Source organism: Phaenicophaeus curvirostris, chromosome 7 (assembly GCF_032191515.1).
Source record: "Phaenicophaeus curvirostris isolate KB17595 chromosome 7, BPBGC_Pcur_1.0, whole genome shotgun sequence".
Classification (NCBI taxonomy): Eukaryota; Metazoa; Chordata; class Aves; order Cuculiformes; family Cuculidae; genus Phaenicophaeus; species Phaenicophaeus curvirostris.
Genome location: NC_091398.1, coordinates 35,246,875 through 35,266,967, shown reverse-complemented (window position 1 = coordinate 35,266,967; position 20,093 = coordinate 35,246,875). Strand labels below are relative to the sequence as shown.

Here is a 20,093-nt window from a genome sequence, read left to right as displayed (position 1 = left end):
CAGCAATGCAGGTAACGCTGCTCCTGTCATTTTCTACATCCAGGGCTGTGCTGGGATTCCTCTTAAGCCAAAAAAAGGCAAGAGGTGGTGAAAAGCATTTTCTGCTTATTTTAGTTTCCTCTGAAATGGAAGCAGTATCAGCAAATGTCAGCTGATGTTTAAGCATAAAGGGGAACCTGAGCATCTCAGAAAATATTTCCATGTGACCTTTCTCTGACTAATTGTTTGACAGTGGTTTTTTGCATCCATCTGGTTTTTTGCTTCATCTATGGATTGAAATTCCTGATTAGTTATCATTCTAGTGTCAGCTTGTTCTGGGAACATTTATCTATGTAATAGGTAATTACAGTTAAATATTACTTCTGCTGCAATATAAGTAGCATGGAATAACTGTTTCCGAAGCAGAAATGGAGCTGATTTGTAAGGTAGTTGTTGTCTTGCTGTTAGTCTCTCCCAGCCTTGGGATAGACAGGGAATTTGCTCAGAACTTTATCGCCATTGCTGGGCCTTTACCCAGTGAGTTAGTAAATCGGTGGCATCTGCAGAACCATGTCCTGGAAAATCAGGGCCCTGCCTGGACTGAAGCCCAGGATTACCTGTGCCAACGAGCCCTTGTGGCTACAGAGCTGCCCCAGTACTTCTCCCACCTTCATGAGCTCGGGGTGACACATTACAAAGTCTTCCTGCCGTGGGCACACATCCTTCCGAAGGGGAGCGCCAAGGAGCCAGATGAAGCACAAGTGCGGTGCTACCAGGAGCTGCTCGAGACCCTGGTTGCTGCAGACCTCAGGCCAGTGGTCGTTCTCCATCACCAGCGTCTCCCTGGCGCTGTGGCTGGGCAGGCCATGGGTGGTAAAGCATTTGCTGACCTTTTTGTGGAATATGCGGAGTTCAGTTTCCGTGTTTTTGGAGAGCTGGTCGACGTGTGGCTCACCTTCAGTGACCTGCCGGGGGTCCTGAAAAGCCTGCCTTACGATGACCCCCAGTCCCAAGCCCAGGCTCTCGCTGCTGCTCACAGAAGAGCTTACACCCTCTACCATGAGAAATACTCTCCAGCAGGTAAGGAGAATGGGGAGGGGAATGTTTTAATATGGCTTCTTCACCAATAATTTGTGATGGATTTGAATGGCAGCCGCTACGTGCAGTCCCTATGTGAATGCAGTCAGTGCTCTCAGAGTTATACAGACATCCTCGAGTAACAGGTTATTTCAAATGCCTTATTTTGGTTATCATTACATAATTTACTGATAATTCCATCTTGCTTGCAATGACAGCCCAAATAGCTGGGGACAAAATATAGGGGGGGGTGTGTGTTTATATTTAATCTTTTAATCATCAGGGAAGTATTAAATAGCCTCCAGTTAACTTGAGCAGCTGAAACTAGTGCTTCTAGCCCAAACACTATCACAGTTTCATATGCTTTTTCTCTAAGGGCTGTTGTCCCCATGCCCTTAATTTAAAGAGCAGCTGATGCCTGCAGTGAACTGTAGCCTCCTGCTGTTCACATACCAAACCTTGAATGTGTTGTACAATAAAAGTGGGACTGAGACTTCAGGGGAATCTTCGATCCCTACTCAGTCACCTTATTTTTAAAGATTTAGTACTTCTTTCAGTGTTGAAAACTGGGATTGCAGCTGCTGCCATTTCAGCTAAGGGAGGAGGATCTCACCATCAGCAAGTGGCTGTGCTCGTGTGTGCAGGGTGCAGGGTTTGTCCTTAAGGCATGATGTGTTCCCAAGGAATACAGCTTTGGTGGGCCAGACCTGGCTGAAGAATCAGGTCGAATTCCCCTATCAGCCCTCCACCCAATAGCTGGACCTCTTTGCAGGAGTACTGACAAAATCCACCTAAAATAATCCAGTTGTGGTTTAAAGACATCTTATTTAATCAAAGGGAAATTGCTTCATTTAACTCTTAAAAGTTAGTTTAAAAAGTTAAATAAGGCAACATGAAATAAATTATTTACTTCTCAGTGTAAAATGAAAATTAATTCTCTATTAGTTACAAATTGCTTTAAAATTAATAAAATCCAGGCTTATTGTATTTTTTTTCTGTGTACAATGACTAAGTCATAATAATCAAGCTGTTTTGTAGATAATAATGTATTTTTGTGACCCACAGAGGAAAGACTAAAAACTTCCTGAAATGTACCTCATGAAGAAATCTCCTGTGAGATAATAATAGTCTGAAGAAGTCTGCTATGTACTGTTTGACTTTCATCATTGCAGACAGTGAAGTTTTAAAGTAATTACATCTTAACTTCACCTGTTACACAGAGCAAGAGAATTTCACCTCTTCTCTGATGGGTACATTTTCCAAGCAGCTGTCCCCTTGGGTCCATGTTCTTGTACTTGGAGTTTTTTCCATCCCAGGCAGACAACCAGTAGAGCTGGCTGAGTCATTGTTTTTTTTCCAACCCAAACTATTCTATGATTCTAAGATGTTTATGAGCAGCCATGGTAAGACAAGATCAATTGGCAAAGATTCCTCGAACTCTGCCATTGAATTTCTACCTTCCTCAGCTCTCCGTTGAAATTATAGTGGGTAATCTGAAATTAGCTACCTAGGACACTGCCTGGCGTTTTACATCATCTAAAATTTCCAACTGATTTTAAAATAGCTGCAGCAAAGTGGGATTTTTTATTTGGCCTTAACACGCTACCAATCAACTGCCTCTTCTTTTTCCAAGGTGGAAAGCTGTCCATTGCTTTAGGGATCGGTCAAGATTTGGATAATACTTCATTGGAATTGCTTTCAGTTTCTCTTCAGGTAACACATTAATAATTTTTTTTTCCAAAATTACATAAATTTGTTATGATTTAACTTAATTTTTATCACAATGACTTGTTGCAAGTTAAATAAAATGTTAGCAAGTTGACCAATTTACCGATTTGGTCAATTTTACTTATCTGATTAGCCTGATCATGTGAAGGTCGCTGATTTTAAACATGACTTCAGCATCCTTTCTTCTTGGCTAGTAAGCACTGATTAAGATAAATGTTAACATATTTACTCTATAATTTTAGAGTTTTATCAATATACACGCTTAAATGACGTGTCCTCAAAAAGTGTACCCATCATCATTTTCTTTGCAAATCTATTTAATGCACCACCAAAGAGATACTTTATTGTAAATAGCATTTTTGTAAATAACTGTTACTTTAAATTGTGTTAAAAACACAGACTGAGCTGTGCTAAAAGGGCTCTAGTTGCACAGGGATGGCACTACATAATCCCTACAAAAATGATGACATCCTTTCTGTAAAAACCAAACTCTCCATTAGTAGTTGTCTTCCCCTAGAGGATGTAGATGGAGGATGTAGGGAACAAATGACAGTGCAAATGAAATGAAATTTTTCACTTATATTCAGATTCCTTCAAAATGTGGTTCTAGGGTGAGCAATGCTGAAGGCGTGACATTTCAAGGTGTGCTTTTTAGGGAGAGGGAAGATGTTTTATTATGTGAGCTGACTAAACTAGAACGAAACCTTGGACTGACAAATGAACTGAAAGCTTATCAGTGTTTTTCCAACTTTATCAGCTAGTTTACTAAAATAATATTATCTATTCCCTTGAACTTGATGACTTATAGCAGGGTAATGCTTGTAGTTGGGAATGATTAAAAATTCCTCAAGTGAACTTTCCCCAAGGGATTATTGATAAGGCCTACCTGAACCACAGAGTTGCAAAGGTTTCTCTGTCTGATTCAACACAGACAGTCTTACTAATTAAAACATCAGCTGTAAATCATTAATATTAAACTCATAATTTCATTTAGCTGATTGAATTTTACTTCGTTTACAAGGAGAGATACAAAGTACATCTTTCCATGTACTCATTCTAGAATCATTGAATAGAATCAGGATGGTTTGTGTTGGAAGAGACCTCAAAGCCCGTCCAGTTCCAACTCACCTGCCATGGGCAGGGACACTTCCCATCAGACCAAGGTGTTCCTGCCCCATCCAACCTGGCCTTGAACACCTCCATGGATGGGGCAGCCACAACTTCCCTGGGCAACCTGGGCCGGTGTCTCACCACCCTCATCGTAAAGAATTTCTTTGTGGTGTCTAATCTAAGTCTTCCCCCTTCCAGTTTAAAGCCATTCCCCCTTGTCCTATCACTGTATGTCTTTGTAAGGTGTCCCTCTCCAGCTTTCCTGTAGCCTCTTCAGGTACTGGAAGCTGCTCTAAGGTCTCCTCAGAGCCTTTTCTTCTCCAGTCTGAACAACCCCAGCTCTTTTAGCCTGTCCTCATAGCAAAGCTGCTCCATTCCTGTCATCATCTTTATAGCCTCCTCTGTACCCGTTCCAACAGTTCCATATCCTTCTTATGTTGGGGATTCATTATTATTATGAACATTTTCCAACCTAGTGAATCTGTGATTATGTTGTCCAAGGCTCCCACATAGCTGTATGACTTCTCACTCCAGCAATGTGTCTTTCTGAAACATTTCACGATCTTATATATTTTTAATGGAAAACCTGCCAAAATACATTTTACTCCAGGATGATTCTTTTCCTGTTTCCAGGATTCGGTAGAGTTTCTCTCTCTCAGCCTCCAGTACTGTTGTGGGAATGAAACAGATTTCTACAAGAAATTGAATGAATTCCAGGTAACGTGTGTTAAAATTACAGCAGCAGACAACAAGCCATGAATAGAAGGGGAATTTTGTGTTTCTTGATGTATGTTTAAACAGTTCTGATTTGCTGCAAGAGCTCAGACAACAGCTGTGCTAGGGAACAGCTGCTTATTGCTCACTTCTCTGTTGTTATTCTGACTTAAAACCAGGTGTTGGGAAGCGCTGGAAAGGATCGTCTTGGTCAGTGCTCATTATTGATGCAGTAACGACTGGAATGGCATAATTCTTTTGTCCAGGACTGAAAATCCTCTCTCACACCCTAAGTGTTTGATAAGCTGCTAGGCTAATACCTATATGTGAAAACACACTGTTTTATTCTAGCGTGGGTTCCGCAATGGTACTAGGAAACCTCACAGCTCCTCATTAGTAGAGGCAGTGCTAGAGATGTTAATGAGAAAGGGTTTGTGAAAGGATTAGATCACCTGGCAGCAACGCCATCAGAGATGCTATAGGCTTGTACCTGATATTAAACCTTTGCTAGTGAACTGCATTCCTAAAATCCATAAAAGGGTTGAACACTGAAGGTTTCTGGGGTTTACACTTTGATTTGCACTGGGCCTTTTTGGATCAGAGAAGAATGGTGGGTGGTATTTAGTGGTTACTCTGCTGATTTATGAATTTATCTTTGAAAAACTTCATTCACTGATTCTCAGTCTTCTAGGTATTTCCTATTCTGTGTTAAAGCAATAACACCAAGAGCATGGTTTTACCAGCTGGCTGGTGCTTCTTTTCATGCAAGTCTCTGACTTCTGGTTTTGCAGAGTGTCTGGAAGGACATAGAGATCTTGGTTTTTAGTCTGAAATTCCTTGACTGTGGTTCCACAGAAGAGAATCCTTTCATACCAGTAGCTGCCATTGTCACAGGTGGGTGACATTTCAAGAAGGAGGAAAGTTTGGGGTTTTTTTTAACTAAGCTCTGCCTGGCAGGTTACAGAGGAAAGTCAAAATTGTCCAGTCCAGACCACTGCTATGAGATGAAATAACTTTGTGGTTTCTTTCATAGCCTTCTTGGAAATAAAGGGTGGATGGTGAGTGTTGAGGGGAAACGAAGCACAAAATCTTCCCCCAAGCTTTTTATCATTTTCACGTTGGTCCAGGGAGATTTAGATTGGATATTAAAAAAAAAAATGTTCTTCACTGAAAGGGTTGTCAAGCACTGGAACAGGCTCCCATAGAAGTGATGGAGTCCCCACCCCTGGAGATATTTAAAAGAGATGTAGATGTGGTGCTTTGGGACATGGTTTAGTGGTGAACTTGGTTAGGTTTATGTTTGAACTTGATGATCTTAAAGTTTTTTTCCCACTTAAATGATTTCATAGTTTTCTAACACGAAGTTGCTAAATATCTAATAAAACCCCAACATACTTAATCTGAGAAAACCAGCTATTAGTTATGAAAGGCACTTTGTTTCTAAAGGTGTCATTGTATGTACAAGGAGGGCCGTGGCGTCTAGGTTGTGACCAAGACCATCACTGAGCGATTTTTTTTATTTTCAGCTATTAATAAAGAAGAGACACGTATGATTGGGTATGATGTTAATGAGTTCTTGGACTTCTCATCATCTGATGTTTTAAGGTACAGGTTTTGTCTTTTAAATCAGATATTATACTAAAACGTCCTCTAGAAACCTATGAGGCAGGCAGACATCAGACAGTTTTAATGGTGAAGTCCGCAGTTCGTTGCCGAAAGGACTGGAAAGGAATGCCTTCTTTTCTTTACAGGCAATGCTCTGTCCTTCTGTTATAGGCAATGTAATCCTCTTCCACTCATCCTTTATTACCCAAATTGCACCTTTAAGCCAATAGTAGCAAGTAAGTTTTCCAAGCCTTCTGCTCTTTTCAAGAGCAAAAGAGTTAAAAATAAACAAAAAATCAAGAAGAGAGACTTTCCTAGGGGAGAAAGAAAGAAAGAAACTGGGCCTGCAGAAATGCAGGAGATGCCATTGTGCAGGGAGAGGCTAAGGAATACAGAAGCAGGATTGATTAGTTTTAGCTTATTCCATGGAAACTCACGAGAGCGGTTGTAGCATGTGAAATTGCTGCACACTGTGAGGATTTTGTTTGAACCTTTGACCTAGCTGGAATGCATTATGAGACTCTACCTGCAGGAAATGCATTAGATATATGCATTTATATATATCTAAGATATATAGCACTTGGGCTGCTTTGCAGTTAGCTCATTGCTCTCCATCTTCATTTGCTCGCTGGATGGTTGGATTGATCCAATGACAAAGGAACTATACTATGAGTAGCTTATGTGAGCTGAACGGGAAGCTAATGATTCTTTTATCCTCAGTGTTTGCACGTTCTATGCCACTAACATCCACCATGGAGATTTTAACTTCTTTCTATTCTATTTCCAGCAAAACAAATACTCTACAGGAGAACCCAGATGCTGTTCTCGCCCCTCGCTCCTCCTATCAAACAGTCTGGAAAATGTTTGCTGAACAGTCTGAATTGGAGAGAGATTCTTTTCTACAAGATGTTTTCCCAAGTGGTTTCCTCTGGGGCGCATCCACGGGTGCCTTTAACGTCGAAGGAGCTTGGGCCGAAGATGGGAAAGGGGAGAGCATCTGGGATCAGTTTGGGCATGCAGGTCACGTCTACATGAACCAGACGGCAGATGTGGCATGTGACAGCTACTACAAAACCAGCTACGATGTTTACCTACTCAGGGGTCTTCATCCCCAACTCTACAAGTTTTCTGTATCCTGGCCTAGAATTTTCCCTGCTGGCACCAACGAGACCATCAACTCCAAGGGTGTTGATTATTACAACCAATTAATTAACCACTTGCTAGATTCTAACATTGAGCCCATGGTGACGCTGTTCCACTGGGACCTCCCTCAAGCTCTTCAGGTTCTTGGTGGCTGGCAGAATGACAGCATCATAGATGCTTTCATAAACTATGCAGACTTCTGCTTTTCCACTTTTGGGGATCGGGTCAAGTTCTGGATTACTTTCCATGAGCCTTGGGTTATCAGCTACGCTGGCTATGGCACCGGAGAGCATCCTCCAGGAATCACTGACCCAGGAATAGCATCTTACAAGGTAAGGACATAGAAATAACTAGGATCTCGCAGCTGCCATTGTTGTTTGTTTTCCTCTGATGGTTCTGTAGTTCAACTATGTTCAAGCCTAATGTGGCCTCTGAGACAACTATTTGCTTGTCAGATTCATGATACTTGCAGACAATGAGTTAGTTAGTGGATGTCAGATGCTTTCATTTTGTTTTTCTATTCTGAAAGCTGGTGTTGGTGGATAACCAGATTCTTCTGCTTATTCCAAAAGCTACTCTGCACTCTGGCTGCAATTATTTGTTTTCTCAAGGTTTCTTCTTCTGGATGGAGACAACGTTCTCAAATACTAATGTTCTCAATGCTTAAGAGTTCTTGTGCAAAGCAACGTGACACGTATTCCTCTGGTTTCTGCCCCCAGGTGGCTCACACAATTCTCAAGGCTCATGCGAAGGTTTGGCACTTGTATAATGACAAATACCGTTCCCAGCAGCTGGGAAAGGTGGGGCTGGTGCTGAACTCGGATTGGGCTGAACCCAAGAATCCAACCAGCCCTGAGGACGTGAGGGCATCTGAGAGATACCTGCAGTTCATGCTTGGGTGGTTTGCTCACCCTGTATTTGTTAATGGTGATTACCCAGACATCCTGAAGGCTCAGATCCAGGATGTAAACCAGCAGTGCTCCACGACAGTTGCACAGCTGCCTCTGTTTACAGAGGAGGAGAAGTCCTGGGTGAAAGGGACTGCAGATTTTTTTGGTCTTTCCCATTACACTTCCCACCTGGTCAGTGCGGTGACTAACGGAACCTGCACACCAGGCTACGAGAGCATCGGCAGCTTCTCCTTGCATGCAGATCCTTCTTGGCCACAGACTGCCTCTTCTTGGATCCATGTGGTCCCCTGGGGGTTAAGAAGGCTGCTGAAGTTTGTGTCCCAGGAATATACAGGGACAGAGATCCCAATTTACATAGCAGGAAATGGCGTGCCGACAGGAGACTCAGCAGATCTTATTAATGACACTCTGCGAGTGGATTATTTCCGCCGCTACATCAACGAGGCACTGAAAGGTATGGAGAAATGGGGCTTATTTTTTTTTTTTAATAATGGCAAATAGTTATTCTACCACAGGGGTTAACTGTAAAATACCACCACTTGCGCAGGGATATGAGGTCAGCTGCCTATTGTGTGTGCACCGTGAGCTCGTATACTTCTGGTTTAACACTTTTAACATTTCTATTAGTATGTTGAGAACTTGGTCAAGAAGATCAAATGCCGGACTCTCATCACCAACCTGTTTAAAACAGCATATTTAATAAAGCTTTCCTGACAGAACTGATTTGTGCATCTCAAGAGAATATCATTGAATGCTCCATTCTGTTTCGATACAGGAATAGGTTTTTCATATATTCAGATTAATGCAGTCTGGACCCTAACATCAGTCCCTCCATGAGCTCCCTTGAAGATGATTTGCCTACAGAAATTGCCTGTAGAGATCTCCTAGCTCAGGGCTGAGCTGCCTTTACTGAGTAAGCAGATCTAACTGACTGCACCCTGTACTGTCTCAGGTTAGAATTTTTAGGGAGATTATTTATATCTCAATTGTTTTGAGCAAGGTTCAAGGTATGCTTGTATCTTTGCAAACTGTGTATCATAGAATCACAGGCTGGTTTGGGTTGGAAGGGACCTTGAAGCCCATCCAGTTCTGACCCCCTTGCCTTGGGCAGGGACACCTCCCACTGGACCAATCTGCCTCCCACTGGATCCAACCTGGCCTTGAACACCTCCAGGAATGGGACATCCACAGCTTCCCTGAGCAACCTGTTCCATCAATCCATGTAAAAATAATATTAGTGACTGAAGATCTGGACAGTTATAGAGGTTCAAGATTTTTAAGAGATTTGGATGATACTCACGATTGAGATGCATAAATCATTACTGTCAGGAAAGCTCGATTCAATACGCTGTATTAAATATGATGAGTGTGATGAGTGTACAGCATTTGATCTTCTTTTGATCTTCTTCATTTGACCTAGTTCTCTGCACACTGACAGAAGTGTTGAAGGAGCTACAGAAAACACAATTTAGCACTGCTGTTTTGCCTCAGCAGAAGGAAAGAAGATGGACTGCGTGTGGGAAATGAACTTTTCTGGGATGAGAGAGACACTGGGCTTTTTTGTAGGCAATGTGAGGAAGGATGCTGGAGTTCCCTCTGCTGGTATTGGATATGCCATGCTCCTAAGAGGACTCTCCTGTGCTCAGGGGAGATGGGCAACCACTAAATACACTTAATGTTTCAGTTTAGCTAGAGTGTTAAATCTAAAAGTGCACCATATCCCTGGATATGAGTTGTGCTTGAAACCAGGGGCACAGGGAAAGGGATACTAGAGGCACAAGCATCCTGTACTCAAATATCTCTTGACTGATATTTATTTTCTCATGTATTTTTATCCCTAAGCATTTGACCAGCTCCTGTTACAGTGCTGACTGCTTTTCCTGCCAGATACTCTTAAGTGTCTGGGGTTTGTTTTACCTAAAAGCCCCCATTCGTAGGTGTTTGGTTTATTCTACTGTTGCCTTCAGTTGTGATGCAGTGTTCATAAAATGCTCAATGAATAACGGTGTCTTGTACTGTTTCTGTGACAGCGGTAAAACTGGATGCAGTTGATGTTCGGTCATATATTGCTCGGTCCCTTGTTGACGGCTTTGAAGGCCCAGTGGGTTACAGCCTAAAATTTGGGCTGCATCATGTGGATTTTGAAGACAGCAACAGACCAAGGACTCCCAAGGCATCTGCTTATTTCTATTCCAGTGTTATTGAAAACAATGGTTTCCCATCCAAAGTCTCGGACAGATCTTCCGCACCGGTGCTGTTTGACGTACCTGTGCCATCAAAGCTGCCGAGTTTACCAGCATCCGAAGTTCCCTCCAAGGCAAAGGTTGTCTGGCAGAAGTTTTCATCTCAAACAGACTTTGAAAGGGACACGTACGTTTATGGGACGTTCCCAGAGGACTTCACGTGGGGTGTGTCTTCTTCTGCCTACCAGATAGAGGGAGGCTGGGATGCTGATGGCAAAGGACCCAGCATCTGGGATCACTTCACCCACATCCCAGGGAATATAAAGAATAACGATAATGGAGATATAGCTTGTGATAGCTACAACAAAGTGGAGGAAGACATTTACCTGCTGAGAGCCTTAGGGGTAAAGAACTATCGTTTCTCCCTGTCCTGGTCTCGAATTTTCCCCAGTGGAAGGAACAACTCGATAAACAGCCACGGAGTTGACTACTATAACCGTCTCATTGATGGCCTGGTTGCAAACAGCATCACTCCGATCGTTACTCTCTACCACTGGGACCTGCCACAAGCTCTGCAGGACATCGGTGGCTGGGAGAGCAGCGCACTGATCGACCTGTTCAATAGCTTTGCAGACTTCTGTTTCCAGACCTTTGGGGACAGGGTGAAGTTCTGGATTACGTTCAACGAGCCCCAGGTGATCGCCTGGGTTGGCTACGGCACTGGGGCGTTTCCACCCAACGTCAAAGACCCGGGCAGTGCTCCCTACAGGGTTGCCCACATCCTCCTGAAAGCTCACGCCAGGGTCTACCACACGTACGACGACAAATACAGAGCGAGCCAGGGCGGGGTCATTGCTCTGTGTCCCAACATTGACTGGGCTGAGCCGAAGACACCAAGCGACCCCAGGGACATTGAAGCTGCAGACAGGTACCTGCAGTTTTTGGTGGGGTGGTTCACACACCCCATTTTCAAAAACGGGGACTACCCCGAGGTCATGAAGTGGAAAGTTGGAAACAGGAGTGAACTCCAGAACCTGCCATCGTCTCGCCTACCGGCTTTCACAGCGGAGGAGCGGGAATACATCAGGGGCACGGCAGATGTTTTCTGCTTCAACACCTACACCTCCAAAATCGTTACCCATGCAACGACCCGGTTGAAGCCCTCCTCTTACGAGTATGACCAGGAAGTTCTAACAAAGGTTGACAGCTCCTGGCCCTCCTCAGCTATTTCTGACCAGCGGGCTGCGGCCTGGGGCCTGAGGCGGCTGCTGAACTGGATCAAAGAAGAATATGGAAATCCCCCGATATATATCATTGAGAATGGGGTGGGGATAAACACCAAATCAGATGTTGATGACAATTCCAGGATATTTTACCACAAAACGTACATTGATGAAGCTTTAAAAGGTACCACTGTTTGCTTTTGTTCTGTTGGTGTTGCGTGCGTGTGTCTCCTCTCTGGACTCCTGGTGACTTTATTCCTCTGAAGAGTAGTTCTTAAAAGTGTTTGATGTCAGCCTTGAGGTATTCTGAACACGACATAAACATAGCGTTTCCTTTTATGATCTCCTTTACATGGCTGTTTGTGTCCTCCAGCTGTGAAGAGTCTCTTAATGATCTTACCTGTCCAGTGCCAGCTTTATGAAGCTAGAAATGTGTATTTGCTTGCTTGTGGATTCTTTGTGGCTCATTTAATGTGCAACGACACCACTGATGCTCTGTCATTTGTTTCTGGTCTTTCAGCTTACAAGTTGGATGGTGTTAATCTGAGAGGATACAACGCTTGGTCTTTTATGGATAACTTTGAGTGGTTGAACGGTTATGATCCAAGATTTGGATTGCACCAGGTTGACTTTAGCAATCCCAACAGGCCAAGAACCCCAAAGCGCTCTGCTGTGTACTACGCAGAAATTATCCACAATAACGGTATCCCCTTGCCGAAGGAAGATGAATTTTTGTATGGAGAGTTTCCAAAGAACTTTTGGTGGAGTGTAGCAACTTCAGCATATCAGGTTAGGAAACTGAGAATCGTAGAATCACTTGGTTGGAAAAGACCTTTGCGATCACAGAGTCCAACCGTACTTGTCCACTCAATATCCCTGTACACCTCACGTACCTGTCCTTTAAACACCTCCAGGGACGGTGATTCAACCACCTCCCTGGGCAGCCTCTGCCGGTGCCGAATGACCCTTTTGGTGAAGAAATTTTCCTGATGTCCAACCAGAACCTCTTCTGGGGCAACTTGAGGCCATTTCTTCTCTCTTGCCTGTCGCTTGGGAGAAGAGATGAATGCCCACCTCTCTACAACCTCCTTTCAGGCCGTTGTAGACAGTGATAATGTCACTCCTCAGCGTTTTTTTCCCCAGGGTAAACAACCCCAGGTCCCTCAGCTGCCTTTTATAAGACTTGTTCTCCAGCCCCTTCACCAGCTTCATTGCCCTTCTTTGGACCTCAATGTCCTTGTAGTGAGGGGTCCAAAACTGAACACAGGATTTGAGGTGATCCCTTACCAATGCCAAGTACAGGGGCAGAATCACTTCCCTACTCCTGCTGGCCACGCTGTTCCTGACACAAGCCAGGATGCTGTTGGCCTTCTTGGCCACTGCTGGCTTATGTTCAGCCAGCTGTCAACCAACACCTCCAGGTCCTTCTCTGCCAGCAGCTTTCTAGATTCTTTTTTTCAGCAGGGCCCCTAAAGTATCTGTGGATGGTTAATTCATTTTGAATGGGACACCTACAGCTTGTGTAACATTAGGTTTTACCATACGTGAAGGTTGGTGTAACAACAGCTGTGAAAAGGAGGAACTTGGAGACATTTAAGGTTCTACCCACAGGAATTGGGAGAGCAGCACGGGCTTCACAAAAGCGCAGCCAACATGGAGCAGCAGGTGAACAGGAACTGTGCCTGCCCTCTGCCGTTGTGCTTTGCCTTAAGCCCCAGGAGATCTACTAGTTTGGTACAGCAGAAACATCGCTATTTCTAGTCTTGAGCTGATAAGTCAAGATATTATGTGGTGCTACAATGCTTAACAGGCTCAATTCTTTGCTAGGCCAAGACCTAAATTTGAGGTTTGCTAACAACCCTTCTCCATCTTCCGTAACAGATTGAGGGAGGATGGAGAGCAGATGGGAAAGGACTCAGCATCTGGGACCAGTATTCTCACACTCCCTTGAAAATCAGCAATGACGAAACTGGGGATGTAGCTTGTGACAGTTACCACAAGATCGAGGAGGACGTGGAAATGCTGAAAAGCCTCAAGGTGTCTCACTATCGCTTTTCCATCTCCTGGCCCCGCATCCTCCCAGATGGGACCACCAGATATGTCAATGAAAAGGGACTGAACTACTATGAAAGGCTGATTGATGCTCTTCTGGCAGCTAACATCATGCCTCAGGTAACTAAAAATGGTAACTTTCAGGTAACTAAAAACCAGCAGAAGCCAAAGCTGATGCTCAGAATACGTCTGTGTTTCCATCCTCCTTCACTTAGAAATAGTTTTTCATTATGTCCTGTAAGGAAACGCGGCTTTTGCTTAAGTAGGTGAAGTGGGAGTGAAGTGATCGGTTAGAAATTACTACCCAGAAAGATCTTGGTAACCTTCTTCTTGGTGGTTTCCAATTTCCTTCTTGTCCTTCACGTCTTGGAAGTGGATTCTGCAAGGATCTGTTCTGTGATCCTTACGGAGACTGTGGTGGGCCGACCAACCTCTAGTTCCCAGGATCCTCCTTCTTGCCTTTCTTGGAAATGGGTGCAGCATTCTTCTTTCCCCAGGATTCAGGAGGCTCCACTGCTCAGCATAGAATCATAGAATAACCAGGTTGGAAGAGACCCACTGGATCATCGAGTCCAACCATTCCTATCAAACGCTAAACCATGTCCCTCAGCACCTCGTCCACCCGTCCCTTAAACCCCTCCAGGGAAGGTGACTCAACCCCCTCCCTGGGCAGCCTGTTCCAGTGCCCAATGACCCTTTCTGTGAAGAATATTTTCCTAATGTCCAGCCTAAACCTCCCCTGGTGGAGCTTGAGGCCATTCCCTCTTGTCCTGTCCCCTGTCACTTGGGAGAAGAGGCCAGCACCCTCCTCTCCACAACCTCCTTTCAGGTAGTTGTAGAGAGCAATGAGGTCTCCCCTCAGCCTCCTCTTCTCCAGGCTAAATGAGGCTGGGTCAGTGTCATAGAATCACAGAATAGTTTGGGTTGGAAGGTACCTCGAAGATCATCCAGTTCCAACCCCGCTGCCATGGGCAGGGACACCTCCCACTAGCTCAGGCTCCCCAAGGCCCATCCAACCTGGCCTCGGTGTCCTTATTTCCAAAAGGAAGAGTGACTGGCTGAGTCCTCTCTCTTGCTGTCTCTCCCCACAGGTAACAATCTATCACTGGGACCTCCCACAGGCGCTGCAGAACGTGGGTGGGTGGGAGAACGAAACTATAGTGCAAAGGTTTAAGGAATACGCTGAGCTCCTTTTCCAGAGGCTGGGAGATAAAGTGAAATTTTGGATAACCCTTAATGAACCCTACAACACTGCGTACCTGGGCTACGGCGTCGGCACAGCAGCTCCAGGTAAGGCTGCTGGGCGTAACCTCAGAGCTTTCGCAGTGCTGGAGGCACGACTCTGGTTTGGGCTGCAGCAGGGTTGATGCTAGGGGCTTGCAAAAGTCGAGCTGGGCAGAGCTGAACCCGTGTCCCACCACAGGGGACGGAAGGGGCAGCATGGGGTCCCGCGCAGCCCGCCCGCTGCAGCTGCATCTTCAGCATCTCTGCCAAAGCAGAGATTCCAGCCCAGGGCGGGGCCTGAGGGCACCGGGAGCTGCACGGTTATTCCTTAGCTGCCAGTGCTGGGTGTCCCGAGTGCCGTGTTAACCTGGAAAGCGGCCAGCGAGAGAGCTGGGAACTGCTGCTCCGCTGCCCGGGCTGTCTCCGTCTCTGCAGGAATCTCCATTCGGCCAGGACGAGCCCCTTACGTAGTGGGGCACAACTTACTAAAGGCCCACGCAGAAGCTTGGCACCTCTACAATGAGACGTACCGGGCAAAACAAGGAGGAATTATCTCCATCACCATCAACTCGGACTGGGCAGAACCAAGGAACCCACACAACCAAGAGGACATCGATGCTGCCAGACGATTCGTGCAGGTACAGAGACACCTCGTCACGGCGCTCTCTGCTGTTCTGGGGTTTGTCCACGGTGGCAGCCCAGTTCTGGGTGTTGGAGATGCCCAAAACGCAGGTCAGTGTCTTATTGCCTCAGCCTGAGAGCAAAGGATGGGCCAAAGGTATCGCTGCAAGGAAATGAGTCACCTTCTTCTGGTGGCTGATCACGTATGGAGCTGAAATGAGACAAAATACGCTTGCAGTGCTTATCAGGTTTGCTGCCATTAACGGGCATCGCTGCGTATCTCCCTGAGCCTGTTCATTACAAGTGCAGGTACCAGCTGTAAAGCAGCACAAGAAGGAGAAATGGTTAAATCCCTTGGTTTGATACATAATTTATCCTTCTCCTTTATTTCCTGGCTTAGTTCTATCTAGGTTGGTTTGCTCATCCCATTTTCAAAAACGGCGATTATAACGAAGTGATGAAAAGGAGGATTCGGGAGCGCAGTCTGGCGCAGGGTCTGAGCCAGTCCCGGTAAGAGCCCAGGCCCACACCGGCCTTTGGTGTAGCTGAAAGAGCTCAATTTCAATGACTCTGCTGCAGTATCCTCACAGAAACACTCTCCGCGTACATCTTGCCTGTTCCCCGTCTTTGTCTCTTGCAAACTAAATCCATTATTATGTGATATCTTCAGGGTGGTAAGTTGGCAGCTCAGAGAGCTGCAGGAGATGATCCGTGTCAGGCGCTTCACCTGGCCTGGGTTGGTTTGGGGCCTCACTACAAGAATTGAGGTGCTGGAGCGCAGACAGAGAAAGGCAACGAAGCTGGTGAAGGGGCTGGAGCACAAGCGTTAAGAGGACAGGCTGGGAGACCTGGGGTTGCTTAGTGTGGAGGAGGCTGAAAGGAGACCTGAAAGGAGGTTGTAGCGAGGTGGGTGCTGGTCTCGCCTCCCAAGTAACAAGCAATAGGATGAGACTGCGCCAGGGGAGGTTCAGACTAGGGACCAGAAAAAAATTTTTCACAGAAAGGGTCATCGGGCACTGGCAGAGGCTGCCCAGGGAGGGGGTTGAGTCCCCATCCCTGGAGGTGTTTAAAACACGGTTAGTTGAGGTGCTCAGGGATGTGGTTTAGTGGCAGATGGGAATGGTTGGACTCAATGATCCAAGAGGTCTTCTCCAACCTGGTGATTCTACAAGAGGAAATGGCCTCAAGTTGTGTCAGGGGATCTTTAGACTGGATATTAGGAAAAATTTCTTTACTGGAAGAGTGGTGAAGCATTGGAACTGGAAGCCCAGGGGGGTGGTGGAGTCGCCATCCCTGGAGGTGTTCAAATAATGGTAGATGTGACACGTGAGGATGCGGTTTAGCAGGCACGGTGGGGTTGGGTGGACTGTGTGATCTCTGAGGTCTTTTCCAACTTTGCTTAGTTTAGTTTATACAGCACTGGGACAGGGTGGAAGCAGAAGAGGAAACCCTGGTAAGACTTAGGTTTTGAGAGGTTTACGCTTTTTTTCTCGTTTCTATTGCAGACTTCCAGAATTTACTGAAAGTGAAAAGCAAAGAATTAAAGGCACATACGACTACTTTGGTCTGAACCATTACACCACAGTTTTAACCTACAACGTGAACTATCCTGCCAGTGTCCTGTCATACGACTCTGACAGGTAAGAGATGAATGGAAATTCCTGGGAAGTGAAATGCTCACACCTGGGCCAACCGAGCAGTGTAACCTGCTAGCAAATAAACCCAAGAGATGGGTATTTTAAGCCGTCACAACCAATACTAGGGCAAATATCCCCAACCAGTGCCTTGTGGTGCTCTTGTTTTTACTAAAGTGCAGCAGCAGCCCTTTTTTTACAGATGAAAGTGAATGTTTAAGGGAGAACAAAGAAAATGAGAGGATTTACTAAGGGAAGGAATCTGGACTTCTAAGCCTCCCAGTGGTTTGGGATCAGCTGTAAACAGTATTTATATTTCATGCTTCTCATCTGCAGTTTGAACAGCCGGATTGTCCTAGTTTATGGATGCTGATCCAGTTGCTCTTAAACAGTTGTCGGTTCCTCACCACATGGGGTAAATGTAGTTTGAAGCCTCAATAGCTAAATGGCTTCCTGGTTAAGCATTCACGGGTCAAGATTTTTATATAGATATAAGGTTTTTTCCTCAGCTTCAACACGTAAACACCCTCAGACACATGGTGTGAACACTGGGGTTGTCCTGTGCAGGGACAGGAGTTGAACTCGATGATCCGTGTGGGTCCCTTCCAAGTCAGGACATTCTGGGATTCTTAACAACAGGGGCTTTCCAGTCTTTCTGATGAGAATAAAGTGATGGTGGGACCGCAAATGGGGGCGAGTCTAATGTTTCCACAGAGAAGATACGAAAGGATTATGACTTCCCTCTGCTGCTGCGTCTCAGCCCCTGTGGTTTGGCCCTGCAGGGGGGCACCAGAGCTCAGCACGGTATTTCCCAGCTCCGCGGCAGGGAGGGGCCGGGCACAGCCACAGGCGCTTGGCACCCGTCCCTCCATCCCCATGTCCTCCTCCTCCTCCGCAGGGGCGTCGCGTCCGTCACCGACCGCAGCTGGCTGGGTTCCGGTTCCTTCTGGCTGAAGGTGACCCCCTTTGGTTTCCGAAAGCTCCTGCGATGGATAAAGGAAGAGTACAACGACCCCCCCATTTATGTGACTGAAAACGGGATCTCGGAAAGGGGAGACGTGGCCTTCAATGACACTTGGCGAACACATTACTATCGGAGCTACATTAACGAAGCACTGAAAGGTAAGAACGATGACTTAAATTTGATCATCCCGATCAAACAACTGAGCCAAGACGCTGCAGGACAGCGGTGGGAACAGGGAGAAGGCAAAACCAGCGAGGCCGTAACTCGGTGTTCTCTCTGGTCCCGGCAACAGCCGTTATGCTCGACGGTGTCGACTTACGAGGCTACACGGCCTGGACACTCATGGACAACTTCGAGTGGGCAGTGGGCTTCGATGAGAGGTTTGGGTTCTACCACGTGAACTTCACAGACCCCAGCTTGCCGCGGCGCCCCAAGGCCTCCGCCAGGCACTACTCGCAGATCATCAACTGCAACGGGTTTCCCGACCCGGCAACGGGCCCACATCCCTGCCTGGAACTGGAGTCGGAAGGTAAGGGATGTGGCACAGTTTGTGCTTGTGCATCCGATGCTAATCCTGAAAGAGTCCCATAATCTGCATTCTTTCTTTTAAGACACTTTATATTCTTCTTAAGGGTTCCAATAGTGTGCTGAGGAGTGGGTCTGGTTAGGACTGAAGGTGGTCATGTGGAATTATGTCACTTCCATGTGCAAATCCATAAATAACGGCTGAATGTTGTGCGATAGCACCTCGATAAGTGCCTGTCTCCAAAATCCAGCAAAAAAATTATTCCATTCTATTTTTCTCTGACAGCACTGCCAAGCTACACACATTATTCCCAAATAATTCTTTGTAATGATTTTTAATGCCTTCTACAAATCTGGGGTTTGGCTAAGCCCTTGGACATGTTGTCATGTATGTTCTCTGACTGAGAGGGGCACATTGAGCAGCAGCTGTTTCGGTGGGAGGTTTTAGGTAACGGTTTTGACCAGCTTTTGGGGATGACCAGAAAAGAGCCCCTGCTCCCAGAGTCTGGATTTCCACCAGGAGCCTCAGCTGTGCCTTTGCGCAGAGCTGCAACTGTGTCAGTCTCTGATGGAGAAGGGTTACAGCTGGTGCCAGAACACCCAACAGCAGCAGCAAAAGCCTCACAGAAGCAGCAGCAACACAAACACGCATGGAGGAGTTTGCTCCAACCCTGCATTAATGCTCTCACTGTTTCCCCAGGGCCAGTGACACCTACAGCCACCCCCCTAGGACCAGGCGGCAGCGTGCACTTTTTGGGACTGGATTTGACACCACAAAGTGCAGGAACGGCGCTCTATGTGCTTTTTGCTCTTTCTGCAGTTGGAGCATTGGGCTTGGCTATTTTTGCATTTATGTATGGAAAATTATCCAAAAGATCCCACAAACCATCACACACAGAACTTAGCAAACTGTGACGTTTCCACTTGCTAAAGCATTTGGTTTGGTTTTTATAGAAGAAAGCCTATGGCGCCAAGAAAAGAAACCTGCAAGTGCTGCTGCAGCTTTGTGCCGTGCCTGAGCGATGGCTCCACTTCATCCTGTTTGCTCAACAACCTCAAAGTACAAAGGAAAACTTTCCTCTGTGTTAGCTGTCTCGTCTCTCTCCAGACAGCACTGATTTGATTTCTTTAAGACAAAAGTAAAATGGCTTGTTCCTGTCTGCATAAGGTTTCTGAACTAGGAGTTCCATCTGTTCTCACTGCCTCGTCTCCCCATGGATGCTGCAGGTCTCCTCCAGGGATCTGAGGGCAGCCCCCAGCCACCCTACTGCTTCAGAGGGGTTTATAAGACAAGTTACTGTCTACACTGGTGAAAAATGCCCTGGGAGAAGGCACTGCTCTCTTGCAGCTTCGCTGTTGCGTTCCCCACCTTTCCTTTATTTCACACAGTATTTTTTGCA

At 45.9% G+C, this 20,093-nt stretch overlaps 1 protein-coding gene across 1 annotated transcript; it reads left to right on the top strand.

Moving 5' to 3' along the window:
- Positions 1-407: 407 nt before the first annotated feature.
- On the top strand, positions 408-20,087 carry LCT (lactase). The gene is made up of 17 exons (XM_069861548.1): positions 408-1,059; positions 2,690-2,769; positions 4,528-4,611; positions 5,400-5,502; positions 6,135-6,213; positions 7,001-7,688; positions 8,076-8,721; positions 10,298-11,857; positions 12,194-12,462; positions 13,555-13,845; positions 14,817-15,015; positions 15,385-15,587; positions 15,971-16,080; positions 17,076-17,210; positions 18,103-18,326; positions 18,461-18,697; positions 19,400-20,087. Exons 1-17 carry the CDS (start codon positions 408-410, stop codon positions 19,606-19,608), a joined length of 5,769 nt encoding a protein of 1,922 aa, XP_069717649.1. The 3' UTR covers positions 19,609-20,087.
- Positions 20,088-20,093: the final 6 nt, after the last annotated feature.